Raw genomic sequence first — 13,125 nt, forward strand, 5'->3', positions numbered from 1 at the left:
TAAAGCCTCTGCCTTCGGCTCAGGCCATGATCTCAAGGTCCTGGGATCGAGCCCCGCATCGGGCTCTCTGCTCAGCTGGGAGCCTGCTTCCTCCTCTGTCTCTGCCTGCCTCTCTGCCTACTTGTGATCTCTGTCTGTCAAATAAATAAATAAAATCTTTAAAAAAAAAGAAAAATTTTTTTTGACCAAGAAGCACCCCTCTTGGAGGGCCTGGCTTCCTCAGTTGGTGGGGCGTGCAACTTTTTTTTTTTTTTTTTAAGATTTTATTTATCAGAGAGAGCAAGCCCAAGCATGAGCAGGGACGGGGCAGAGGGAGAAGGAGAAGCAGGTTCTCTGCTGAGCAGGGTGCGGGGCTGGGTCCCGGGACCCTGAGATCACGACCTGAGCCAAAGGCAGACACTTAACTGACTGAGCCACTCAGGCACCCCGGAGCATGGAACTCTTGATATCAGGATTAAGTTCGAGCCCCACGTTGGGTGTAGAGATTACTTTAAAAGAAAAAAAAAGGTGCTCCTGTTGCCTACCAGGCCTCCTCCCCAAATGAGATTGCTCTATATCCTTAGGAAATACCCCCTTCTCTTCCCTCGCCAGTTCTTATCATGGGGTCTGTGCGTGTCTATTTTCTTACAAGCCATGGCCTTTTCTGAAGCTCAGAAACATGTGGGTCCAATGCCCAGTGCTCACTCAGGTGGGACATAGTACCCCCCAAGCGGCTGGGGGCCGGGTCTCGCCCGCGGCAGAAACACCCAGACAGATGGGTCAGTTTAGGGGACAGCGGGGACCTTGGCAGTTTGGACTCAGGGCCCCGGGGCCGGCTCACCTCCTCTCCCTGTCAGTCCCACCAGCAGTACCCCCCGTCGCACAGCACGTCCCTGCCCAAGAAGGCCTACTCCAAGCTGGACAGCAAAGGCTACGGCCTGTACGAGGACTACGAGAACGAGCAGTACGGGGAGTACGAGGGCGATGAGGAGGAGGACCTGGGCAAGGAGGACTATGACGACTTCACCAAAGAACTGAACCAATACCGGCGCTCCAAGGAGGGCAGCAGCCGGGGCCGAGGTGAGGCCCTGTGGCCATCACGGGGCGTGGGAGCAGACGGGGTTGGGGGGGTTTGGGGTGATGCAGTGTGGAGCAGGTTGGACCCGCTCGGCCAGGCCTGGAGTGTGGGAGGAGAGACGGGCGTTATTCAGTGCTGAGAGGTTAACTGACAGCTGGCTGCCCCAGCCTCCTCTCCCAGCTTCCCAGCTCCTATCACACCGCAAGGTGGGACTGCCACACCTCTGAACCTTGAACCTGTGGCAGTTAGGAGGATGGTGGGGGGGGCCCTCTTAGAACCATCTCCTGCCTGCAAGGTTTTGCAACCCAGGAGGGAGGAGGGCTCACAGGATCTTCTAGCTCAGCGGTTCTTAGCCCTGCCTAAGGTCCAGCTCATTGTTGAGTGGCTGTTCCTTTAATCTTTCTTGGGCAGTCTTTCCTGGACACCTCCCTGGACAAGCCCTATTCTTTGGGGAGATTCTAGACCAGTGTTGTCCAATAGAAAACTTAATGCAAGCCTCCACATGATTTAGAATTTTCTAGTAGTTAAGTTAAACATGTAAAAAAGGGAAAAAATTTTAAAAAGTAAAAGGAAAACAGTATATTTTATTTGTCCAATGCATTCAAAGTCTTATTTTAACACATTATCCAAACAGATATGGTATTTCATATTCTCTCACTCTTTGTTGTCTTTTTTGTTGTTGTTGTTGTTGTTATTGCAAAGAGGTGGTTTTATTAAAGGACAGGGCCAGGACCTGTGGGCAGAAAGAGCTGCCTCTCTTTTTCTTTTCGTTTTTTTAAAGATTTTATTTATTTGACAGAGAAGAGAGAGAGAGAGCGAGCGTGCACGCCTAAGCAGAGGGAGCAAGAAGCAGAGGGAGAAACAGACTGCCTACTGAACAGGGAGCCTGATAGAGGGCTCGATCCCGGGACCCTGGGATCATGACCTGAGCTGAAGGCAGAGGCTTAACCGACAGAGTCACCCAGGCGCCCTCTCTTTTTCTTTTTTTTTAAGATTTTACTTATTTATTTGACAGACAGATCACAAGGAGACAGAGAGGCAGGCAGAGAGAAAGGAGGAAGCAGGCTCCTCGCTGAGCAGAGAGCCCGATGTGGGTCTCGATCCCGGGACCCTGGGATCATGACCTGAGCTGAAGGCAGAGGCTTTAACCCACTGAGCCACCCAGGCGCCCCCTCTTTTTCTTTTTCAACGAAGTGCTGTAGATCTGGTGTGTGGCCCCCCCCTTACAGCGCGTCTTAGTCTGTTTATGTTTAGGGGGCTCTGTAGCCACGTGTGCCTGGGGCCACAGTACTGGACAGTGAGTGCAGCTCTCAGTGGACAGGGGCCCCTGTGACAGTGTGGCAGATGTGCACCCAGGATGCTGAGGCCCGAGGCCCCCCACGGAGGGCATGTGGGGAAGTCAGGGGGGCAGTGGGACCAGCTGCCTCGAGCTGCTAGGAAGACTTGAGGAGATGACTGACCTCAGGCAGAAAATGGGCTGACTTCTCTCTCACTGATGGCATCTGCTCCCACTCGGGACGCTCACCGACTGAATCACCCCGCAGGCAGCCGAGGCCGTGGCAGGGGGTACCGGGGTCGAGGCAGCCGTGGAGGGTCTCGAGGCCGAGGCATGGGCAGAGGCAGCCGCGGAAGGGGCAGAGGCTCCGTGGGAGACCACCCGGAGGACGAAGAAGATTTCTATGAAGAGGAGATGGAAGTAAGCTGTCCTCCAGCCCCTGGGGGAAGGTGGGAGGGCTGGTGGGGAGAGCCTGTAAGACTGACTGTGGCGGAAGGAGAGTGTTTCACGCCAGGGCTCTGTGTTTCGACGTTCGTTTCTTATTTTGGATAAAGGAAATCATATGGTTCCAAATTGAGAAGGTACCAAAGCTGTGAAAACATCTCCCATTCCCAGAAACAAGTTTCCCGAGTGTCTTCTAGAAAAGTTTTAGGCCTTTGCAGTCGGGTGCTTGCTTATGCACGCCCCCCACATACACATGCGCACGCGTACAGCTTCTACTTTCATCGGTCTCTCCCCGCCGGAGACCTTTCTGTGCCAGTCCCCAGTGAGCCTGCCCTTTGTTACAGCCGCACAGCTGTCCCTTGTGTAGGAGGCCCCCTGGTGGGTTTGCCCCAGGAACAGAGTCCTTAGGAGCGAGGACCGCCCGGGAGAGCATTAGAACCCCCCTCCCCCGCTGTGGCCTGTGAAGTGGGGGCAGAGGCGGGCGGCCCCGGGTCGCCTGCCCATCTGAGTCTCCTTTTGACCTGCATGAACCAAAAGGCATGCGGGGGCAGAGAGTACAGTTAGGGACAGGGCTAATTGATCCCCGCACGACATTTGCCTTCTCTCCTTCCGGGAATCCAGTATGCAGAAAGTGAGGAGCCGATGGGAGAGGAGGACTATGACGAGTACTCCAAGGAGCTGAACCAGTACCGCCGGTCCAAGGATGGCCGAGGACGAGGTGGGCAGGGGCCCAGGTGGCGCCGACCCGAGGGGCACCTTCCGGCGGCTGCTGGATTTGGGTCCTGGAGAGAAGCAGCCGGTGAATGCCATCTCTGTCCTCTGCAGGCTTAAGTCGAGGCCGTGGCCGGGGTTCCCGAGGTCGAGGGAAAGGGATGGGCCGGGGTCGTGGTCGAGGTGGCAGCCGAGGAGGAATGAACAAGGGCGGAATGAACGATGACGACGATTTCTATGACGAGGATATGGGCGTGAGTTGACCCTTCACTCGGATTTCGTATGTTTAGCCAAAGCCCCTTCTTGGACTTTTTTTTTTCTCTGATAAGTCGATCTCTGAGGCCTTTCCTGCCCCGCATTCATCAGCTCTTCCGCGCGGGCTGACGGGCACCACCCGTCTCACAGGGGACAGGGGGCCGCGCTGCTGGTGACGCGTCCGGGGAGCCTGGTAGTTTGATAGGAAGGCGTGCACACTGCCTCTGGGGGGACTGGGTTCCCGCAGGGGTGAGCGGTGCTGCGCCAGGTGCGAGAGCTTTCCCCCTCTGAGCGCCGGCGCTCCGTGCCGCAGGCTCAGACCCCGCTCCGCCTTGGGGTTGGACCTGACCTGCTGGTCGCTGCTCCTGTTCCGTGAAGACGCTTCTGTCGAGGGAGTGCTCGTCCCTGACGGCCACCTTCTGTTCTGTCAGTCCCTCAGACCCCGTCTCTCCCAGTCTGCATCGCCGTCCCCCACCCCCCAACCCCTCCTTCTCAGCCTCCTTTACGCTCACACTCTGTGTCCCTGACAGGATGGTGGCGGGAGCTACCGGAGAAGTGACCATGACAAGCCTCACCAGCAGTCTGACAAGAAAGGCAAAGTCATCTGCAAATACTTCGTGGAGGGGCGGTGTACGTGGGTAAGGGGCCAGTTAACGTACCCGTGTGCTGGGGCAGGGCAGCAGCCCCACAGAGGATGCTCACGCCTCTGGGAATGTTCTCGAGGCCACCGTAACGGGAGGCAGCAGTCGGGTAAGGGTGGAAGTGACGGACTAGCGAGGCTCCGTTCTCTGGGTGGTTTTTTGATGTTTTTGTTCCTGGTTGGTTTGGGAGGTCAGGATTTTAAGCCTCCAAATGACCTCAAATGTATTAAGGTCGATACTGATACCGAAGACAAAATATGTCTTGGTTAATTATTGAACTTTAACGTCAGAAAGGGAATTATTAAGATAGAAGAGGAGGTGGGGGAATCAGGCCAGCCTTGAACTTCACAGCAGAGTTCGACACCAGAAGCGGGGCCGACGACCAGAGTTCTGAGGCCGCAACCGGGTGTGAGTTCAGCCAGCCGGCTTTCTGTTCGCCGACGATGGCGATGGGCAGATCCGGGCACACACATGCCCACGGAACACCGCACCCACGTATAGGCTGTAGAAAAAGTTACATATTTGAGACAAATGTATGTGTTTGTAAGTTGCTCCTCGTTACGGTCTCAGTTCGTGTCTAGAAGCTTGTAGTAGATCTGCAGAAAGATGAGTAGCCGCTCTGGGGAGTAAGGGGAACCCGCTATACAGAACGGTTTCCATATTTTGTCACCCGGGTGTGTGTCCTGAGTGTGTCTGACTGTGCATGATGGCAGACTGAGCTCCACTAGTGTAAACACTCAGACGTTATCCCGCTGAAGGAGGTTGGTGTCCTGGCCACTGGCACTCTTGGGGGGCTTCCTACTTTAAGAATGTCCGATGTCTTTGAGCATGTGGCTTTTGTCCTCGTGGTTCCACAGTATCTGCTGTGCCTCTGGCGGTCCCATCTGAGGGCTAAGAAGAAAGATGGCCAGAGGGATTTCTTTTAATTTAGGCCGCATTGTCCTCCCTTGGGGATTTTGGCCTGCGTTTCATTGGCCAGGACATCCAGGGAGGCCGGGAGATGTACCTTTTTGGCTGGATACGTTCTTCCCCAATAAAATGAAGGTTGTGTTAGGAAGGAAGAAGCGTGGTGCTGGATACTGGCCGCCACGCAGCAAATCAGGAAAAATAGTGAGTAGGCGCGAAGAGGGAGAAGGGGGAGAATGAGAAAGAAGTGCTGAGGGGCAGTGGAGTGGAGCCGGGGGAATGGGGTCGTGGGCACAAGAGAAGGGAGCACACGCTGCGTCAGAACTTTCCAGTTGGTGGGAAGCCATGTCAGTGAGCCCCGCCCTTCCCTGTGTGGGGATTCCTGTCGTTGGTCCCTCCAGGCTTCAGCCTCCCATCGCAGATGGGCTTCGGCAAGGGCTATCGTGCTTACCTTTTCCTTGCTTCTCTTCCAGGGAGATCACTGTAATTTCAGCCATGACATCGAGCTACCAAAGAAGCGAGAACTGTGCAAGTTTTACATCACCGGGTTCTGTGCCAGGGCCGAGAACTGCCCCTACATGCACGATATCCTTTGGCACTCACCTCTCACGGGATGCAGGGCTCACACCTCTTCCCTCCTCGCTGCCGATGGCAGCTCACCTTTGCCGCGTGTGCCCGCTCCATGTGCCAGCGCCGGGCCAAGCTTCCGGCGTGTCTCAGTCTCATTGAACCTCCACATCTGTCTTGTGGCGGAGCCGCTGTCCACGTCCTACAGATGAGGAAGCGGATACACACACGTTTCCTGGTTTTCTGTACACAGACTCTCGAGACTGGCCGTACTCTTGTCTTTTATCTTCCGGAGGTTTTTCCAGTAGGCTGTGCAAGTTTGGGAAAATCGTTGACCTTCATTATTCCTGCCCAGTGAGGATCCGTAGACAACAGGCCCCAAGGCTGGTGTGGTGGGGCGGGAAGCTCTCCAGAGCAGGAGTCTCGAGAACCAGGGTCTCAACTCCAGTCCGCTGCCAACCTGCTGTGCAACCCCGAGCTGGTCACTTTAACTCTCTGGGTTTCCTTTCTTCATCTCCAAAACAAAGGGGGTTGGATTCTGCCCTCGGGTGGGTTCCAGGAGCCAATGCTTTTTGCCTTAACGCGCTGTGAACGTGATTTTCCCTGTAAGTTGTACCACACGACTGGGAACTGCATTAATGGTGATGACTGCATGTTCTCCCATGACCCCCTGACGGAGGAGACCAGAGAGCTCTTGGACAAGGTAATGTCAGAGGTTGGCAGGGAGCCTGGGGCCTTACAGCTGCCTCCAAGGGAGCCAGGGGGGCGCACCCGCCACTGACCTGACCAGCCTGCCTGTCTGTCCCCCTGGCTTCTGTGCCGCGACCAGATGTCCCACCTGCCTTGATCAGGAGCTAGGCTGTGTTACGGAGGGTGTGGGGCTGCATTTTTTTCTGTGGGGAGAATTGAGGTCCTCGCGCATGTGTCTTCACTCCTGCCAGGGCAGTTTGATGGGTGGGGGGACGGGGGAGTGGGGTTCTACATAAAAGGAGTGTTGCCTGCAGACATGGACTGTAAGTTATCTTTTAGAGAGCCCTTGATGCCCGGGAAGGTGGGTTGTATTTTGGTGGAAATGTCAAACGTTTCCTCTCGGGGCTTAAGGATTCTATTTCAGGGAGATTAGAGGTTCTCAGGAGGGAGAGGCCTCTGTGGTCTGGCTGAGGCCTTCCTCCCCAGTCAGCTGGAAACCCATCCTGGTGTTGGTGGTTCTCCTTGAAGAGTCGTGAGGTCTCCAGGGGCCCCAGGTTCTTGTCCTCGGGTTCCTAACATACACGCAAGGAGAGAGAGGGAGAGAACGTGGGTCCTTCCAGATGAAGACTTTCTGCCTTCCAGCGCACAGATTTGAGGGGATTGGCTGGGCTTTTGAGAATGGCAAGGATGGAGGCTTTGAGGGGCACGCGAGGCAGTCCATCGGTGACTGCCCTGTTTCAGTGGTGGCCGGGGCAGCGCGGGGTTCAGGGAGAAGCCTCGCAGAGGCAGAGCAAAAGAAGGCACACTGCTCACAGGCAGTGCAGTGGGAAAAATTCTCCTCTTACCAGGCCCTCTGGAGAGCTTGGTACCCTAGGAATGGGGTTTCCTATCCAGTAGATCTCGAGAGCCTGCTGATCTGACAGGGTAAGGAGTGGGGAAGGTCACGGTTTCCCCTCTCATGTGGAGAGCCGAACAGTCGCTGGCTCAGCACTGCCCCCTGCTGGACCTTCAGAGTTGGCGCTCCAGACCAGTGCTGTCTGAGTAGGAACACAGCCACAACCAAGCCATGTATGTGATTTAAGCTCAGTTAAAGTAGGAAGAAACCAACGAAGTTGAATTCAGGGAAGGTATCTTATCTCATTGGTATGTCTGTGTTCAAAGTATTGTTCCGGCAAGTAATAATGAAAAGTTAGTACAACGTTTTGTGTTATTATTATTACTATTATTTTTGCAATTTGGTGCTTATTTTCTACTTAGAGCCCGTGTCGGTTTGGACCGGCTACGTTTCGAGTGTCAGTAGCCACACGTGGCCAGTGACCACCACCTTGACAGTCCAGCTCTAGCTGCCCTCAGAAAAAAGCCAAAGAAAGCCAGGATCGCACATTTCAGCTTCCAATTACAAACCTTTCGGAAGCATCAGTATCCTCCCCGATCTAAAAAAAAAGCATGTCTCAGTAGGTGAAGAGGGATTGTTGAACCTGGATTAAACCGTACCAGAACTGCATCTCAGGGGTCAGAAAGTGAGGCGGAGGGCGTGTTCTGAGAAGGACCTAGGTTAACCCCGATGAAGGCATCCGGTCAGCCCTCGTGCTGCAGCTCGTCAGCCAGGGCTGGGGTCTGGGGCTCCAGGGTGGCCCCGGGTGGCAAGCTGTGGTGCCACTCACACCTGGGCCTCGGCCACCCTCTCCCGGAAAGTCTGTGTTCTTCTTCCTTCCTTCCTTTCTTCAGCTCTGTTCTCCCCCTTCGCAGAGACATTTCTGTCTGTGCAGACACATCGGTTTCCAGCCGTCCATTCCAGGTTTGGAAACGTGCTTGCTTCCCCACCCGGAGTCATCTGTTAGCGATATTTTGCCTCATTTGCTTTGTTACCTGATTCCATTTTATTTTATATACGCATGTGCATCTTTTTTTTTCCTTGAACCTTGAGAGTAAGTTGTACACGTTTTGGTTCTTTACTCTTTTTTTGGTTTTTTTTTTTTAAGATTTTATTTATTCATGAGAAACAGAGGCAGAGGGAGAAGCAGGCTCCCTTGGAAGCCTGATTTAGGACTCGATCCCAGAGCCCTGGGATCCTGACCTGAGCCGAAGCCAGACGCTTAACCCCTGAGCCACCCAGATGCTCTTTGGTTCTTTACTCTTAAATCTTTCCTCCTGCTTCACTTTTTTATAGTTCGGTTTGTCAGGATATGGTTTGTACCCGGTAAAATTCCCCATTTAGTGTGAAGGTCTGTGAGTTCTGACAAACACAGCCACCCCGGCATCTAGATAGAGGAAATTCATGCCATCACCCCCAAAACTCTGTGCCCCTATAGAGTCAATGCGTCCCCATTCTCCAGCCTCTGGTAACCACTAACCCATTTTCTGTCCCTATAATTTGCATTTTTAAGAATGTTTTGAGTGGGATGCCTGGGTGGCTCAGTGGGTTAAAGCCTCTGCCTTTGGCTCAGGTCATGATCCCAGGGTCATGGGATCGAGCCCCGAATCGGGCTCTCTGCTCGGCAGAGAGCCTGCTTCCCCCTCTCTCTCTGCCTGTCTCTCCGCCTACTTGTGATCTCTATCAAATAATAAATAAAATCTTTAAAAAAAAAAATGTTCTGTGAGTAGGTTTATATAGTATGTACCTTTTAAAAACACGTGTGTATGTAATCTTCTGAATCTGGTTTCACTTGCCGTAATGCGTGTGGAATTCACGTTGTTGAGGATAGTTCATAGCTGTTTGTTGCTGAGTAGTACTCTATTGTATGGATGGTCTAAGATTTTGTTTTGTTTTGTCTTTGAAGACTTAATTTATTTGAGAGAGAGAGAGAGCATGAGCAGGGGGAGGGGCAGAGGGAGAAGCAGGCTCCCCGCTGAGCAGTGAGCCGGGTGTGGGGCTCGATCCCAGGACCCCGGGATCATGACCTGAGCCGAAGGCAGAGGCCTACCCAACTGAGCTGCCCGGTGCCACCGGATGATCTAAGTTTGTCTGGTTACCAGTGGAGCAGATTTGTCTGGTTTCCAGTAGGGCAGAAACTTGGGATTTTTAGCCAACTAATACGAGTAAACAGATTACTTTGGCCTGATGACCCTTGGCTCACGTGCCTTTGTGTGTCTGCAGGCATGACTGTCCTTTTCTGCTGAGAGGTTGCTGTTGACTCTTAGAAAGTTTTGGCATCAGTCAGGATCCGTCCTGGTGGAGGTGGGCCCTGGTTGTCTCGTCTGATGAGAGGGTCCTGGGCGCCCCTGTCCTCGCGGCGGAGAGGCCCAGAAACCGACGCACGGGAGGTCTGGAACAGACGTGCCCCTCTCCGCGTCTCTGGGCAAGGGCTGCGCAGACAGTTTGGGTTCAGCTTTTCTGGCGGGAATGTTGTTTTAATATGTTTCACGTGTCACTGTGTTGGCCTCAAATGCGGGTCAGTCCTTGCTTTCGCAGCAACACGCATGGCCCAGGGTGGGAGATGCTGGGTAAGGAGATGAGCACGGGGAGCCGGTCGGGTCCTGGGCTGAGGCCTGAGTGAGGGACGAGGGAAGCGAAGTCCTGGGGTTGGGGTTGTGTGGTCCAGCTGGCCCGTAGGCTGTGCAGGGAGAGCTGAAGCCCTGTTTGCTGAGAAGCTGAAGGCCCGAGTGTGTACAGGGCCCAAGGAGGTAAGAGCTCGGGGGAGGCCCGCTCACTGGGGAGCAGCAGCGCCCCTACCGAGACCAGCCGGCGGGCCAGAGCTCTAGTTCCTCGTGTTAATCGTGAATTCATTAAACGCGCAGTGTGTGGTGGCAAACAGTGGCGGAGACGTCACTGTAGCCTCGCTCCCCAGAGCCATTGGTCGAGAAGAGAAAGGGACGTTCCAGCTAATAGGTGGTGCAGAGAAGGCTGATCTCCAGAGGCAGGGGTCAGGAGGGCCCTGAAGGAAGAGGACAGCAGCGAGGCAGCGCTGGGAGGAGGGATAGAGCGGGGCCTGCTGGGTGCGAGCGTGGGAGGCAACGGGAGTGTGGCCCTTTTGGTGGCCAGAGCCTGTGGCCCCGTCCATAGCAGGGGAGGAAGTTGTGGTCAAAGTTGTTCCTATTGAATGAGGTGTAACCTTGTCAGGTTTTGCCTGATGTCTGAGGGCATTGAGTTGCCATTGAAGGAAGGATCTCGAAGGGCAGACGTGTGGCCATGTTGGTGGTGGTTTGCGCTGTTGGTGAGCAGAGAGTGGTGCGGGAGACTAGAGACCCCGGGGTGGGGGAGCAGGGGTGGAGTCCCGGCCAGAGGGCAGGTGGGCCATTCAAGAGGTCCAGGCAATAGCTCGGGAACAGCGTGTAGGAGAGGAACCCTGATCCTGGCTTGGGGCTGGGGAGGTAGAGGGGCCATCCTTCATAAGAACCCCACTCGTGGCCAGTAGAGGGGGAGAAGGCACAGGGACTGAAGCGCCATGGGGCAGAGTGGATATCTGCAGCCCTGCGGGTAGATGGGTCTGACTGAAGCTTGAGGGTAGGCGGGGCCTCAGGGCTAGGGTCTCTGTGCTTACTGCCGAGGCGAGGCAGTGTGCAGGGAGACCCCTTCCCCTTGAGAAGCGCACCAATAGCGGAGCCAGGCCAGCTGAAGCTTGGAAGCTTTGACTTTGTGCCCCCAGACGGCCCGGCCCCCTCACCTCTGCCATCCTCTGCTCTGGAGTCTGGGGAACACAGAGGGAGATGCGGCTCTTAGTTTTCCTTGCTCGCTGATCCAGGAGGGGTGCGGCGGTGCCAGGCTCCTGCCGGGCTCTGGCCTGGGCGCTGGGGACACAGTGGCTAGGAGAGGAATCCAGTCCTAGGGCGGATCCTGATTACACCCTAGGATTGGGGTGCTGGTGGGAATGTGCAGAGAGCCCAGAGGTGCTTCGACAAACTGACTTACGAAGGCTCAGTGAGCAGGTGACCCCTGGCCAAGTGACAGGAAGAGGGAGGAGGGGCACTTGGGGAGCAAGGGACGCCGAGCCAGCAGCAGCTGCACACCCGGGTCAGGACCCAGAGGGGCCACCTCGCTGGGCAGGAAGCAGGCAGAATGTGGGGGCCGTGAGGCCTGCGGGGTCTGCGCCGGCCTGGCTCTCCGCTGAGAGCAGCACACTGTGTTCACACTGCTCTAGGAGTGTGTTAAATGTGGTTCCGGTTCCCACTTGGACCGCACCTGGAATCAGCAGGGTTCCAAGGGACAAAAGGTTCCCGTTGATCGATTGTCCGAGTATCCTAGCACCCCTGGACCCTGCTGTCTCTGGGCACAGGTACTGCTTCTGACCGTGAGGAGAGAGAGAAGCTAGGAGCACCTGACGGCCTCCTGGAGGCCCTGCTGCCACCGCCCGCACTCCCGCCGGCCCCGGGTGCAGGAGCAGGGGGTGGTCTTTGGTAGGGCTGACGCTGAGACACTAGCTAGGGATGGGCCATCTCTAAGCCCCGTGTTCGGATGCGCTGAGGTGTCTATGCTCAGGTCCCCAAGATGACCCAGGACCAAGCAGGTAGCCACCACGGGCAGAGGCTGGAAAAACCAGGCACCATCATCCAAGAGTCCTCACCCCGTGTAGTCAGGAGGGCCATGCTTAATCCTCAGGTTGTGACAGCACTTGAGGAATATTCTCGAATAGGGGTGCCTGGTTGGGGCTTGGTCAATGCCCAGCGTGTTGCCTCTGCCTGGCGTGCACCAAAATCCCAGAATCCCAGAGGACAGGGTGTGTTTCAGCGGCAAGCATGTCGTCCATGTAAACACTTTAGGCACAGTGAGCACCTCTTGTTAGTTAGGGGGTGTTAGGGGATTCCCCCCCCCCCGACATCTAGGTGCCCAGACACCAGCCCCAGACCAGGGTTGCAAGCAGGCCTTCCGAGGAAAGCAGCCACGACTGCCGTGTTAACTTTTCTGCGCAGGGTCGAGACATTCTGCTCCAACAGCTCATCTCCCCCGTCCCAGGTTCCGTGCTGGGCCCCAGGCACGACATCGCGCTGCCTGTGTAGAATTGACAGCCGCAGGGTGAGCCCAGGTCAGCGGAGGACAGCTACACATACAGGCTTACAGAGCTCGGGCAGTGCTGTGAACGTTGCTGACGGTGGGGCAGCAGTGAACGCAGGACATCAGGACAGTCACTTTGAGTTGACCTTTAGTAAGAGACCCCACCATTGGGGGACACAGAGCCACAGTTAAGAATAGAGGGAAAGGGGCGCCTGGGTGGCTCAGTCATTACGCATCTGCTTCGCCTCGGGTCATGATCCCAGGATTGAGACCCACATCAGGCTCCCGGCTCAGCTAGAAGCCTGCTTCTCCCTCTCCCACTCCCCCTCTTAAGTTCCCTCTCTCCCTGTGTCTCTCTCTCTGTCAAATAAATAATTAAAATCTTAAAAAAAAAAAAAAGAAAGAAAGAAAAAAGGAACAGAGGGAAAGATAGACACTCAGGAAGAAAGCTGGTTCCAGCCCGGGTACCACAGGGGAGAGAGCTCAGCTGTCCCCGGGATTGGCTCGGGGCCGGGTCCTCAGGGTCGAGGAGCCCCAGGCACCGCGGAAGCAAGTGAAGCCGAGGGGTGTGGCCCTGTCCTCCCAGACACCCAGCCCTGCTGTCAGGCCCTGTGGCTCAGGGATTCGGCATCTGATTACAAGTGTAGCG

At 55.4% G+C, this 13,125-nt stretch overlaps 1 protein-coding gene across 5 annotated transcripts in view; it reads left to right on the top strand.

Annotated features, from left to right (window-relative positions):
* Positions 1-13,125, top strand: part of LOC111160625 (zinc finger CCCH-type containing 4) — a 39,860-nt gene that overhangs the window by 19,355 nt on the left and 7,380 nt on the right. For all 5 annotated transcript variants that reach the window (XM_022523844.1, XM_022523845.1, XM_022523848.1 and 2 more), the window contains 7 exons: positions 837-1,059; positions 2,602-2,753; positions 3,399-3,495; positions 3,603-3,742; positions 4,274-4,381; positions 5,764-5,875; positions 6,451-6,560. In XM_022523844.1, the coding sequence (XP_022379552.1) occupies positions 837-1,059; positions 2,602-2,753; positions 3,399-3,495; positions 3,603-3,742; positions 4,274-4,381; positions 5,764-5,875; positions 6,451-6,560 (942 nt within the window). The remainder of the gene's footprint in view (positions 1-836; positions 1,060-2,601; positions 2,754-3,398; positions 3,496-3,602; positions 3,743-4,273; positions 4,382-5,763; positions 5,876-6,450; positions 6,561-13,125) is intronic.

The sequence above is a fragment of the Enhydra lutris genome, unplaced genomic scaffold, assembly GCF_002288905.1.
Source record: "Enhydra lutris kenyoni isolate GAN:26980312 unplaced genomic scaffold, ASM228890v2 scaffoldscaffold77, whole genome shotgun sequence".
In the NCBI taxonomy this organism is placed as follows: domain Eukaryota; kingdom Metazoa; phylum Chordata; class Mammalia; order Carnivora; family Mustelidae; genus Enhydra; species Enhydra lutris.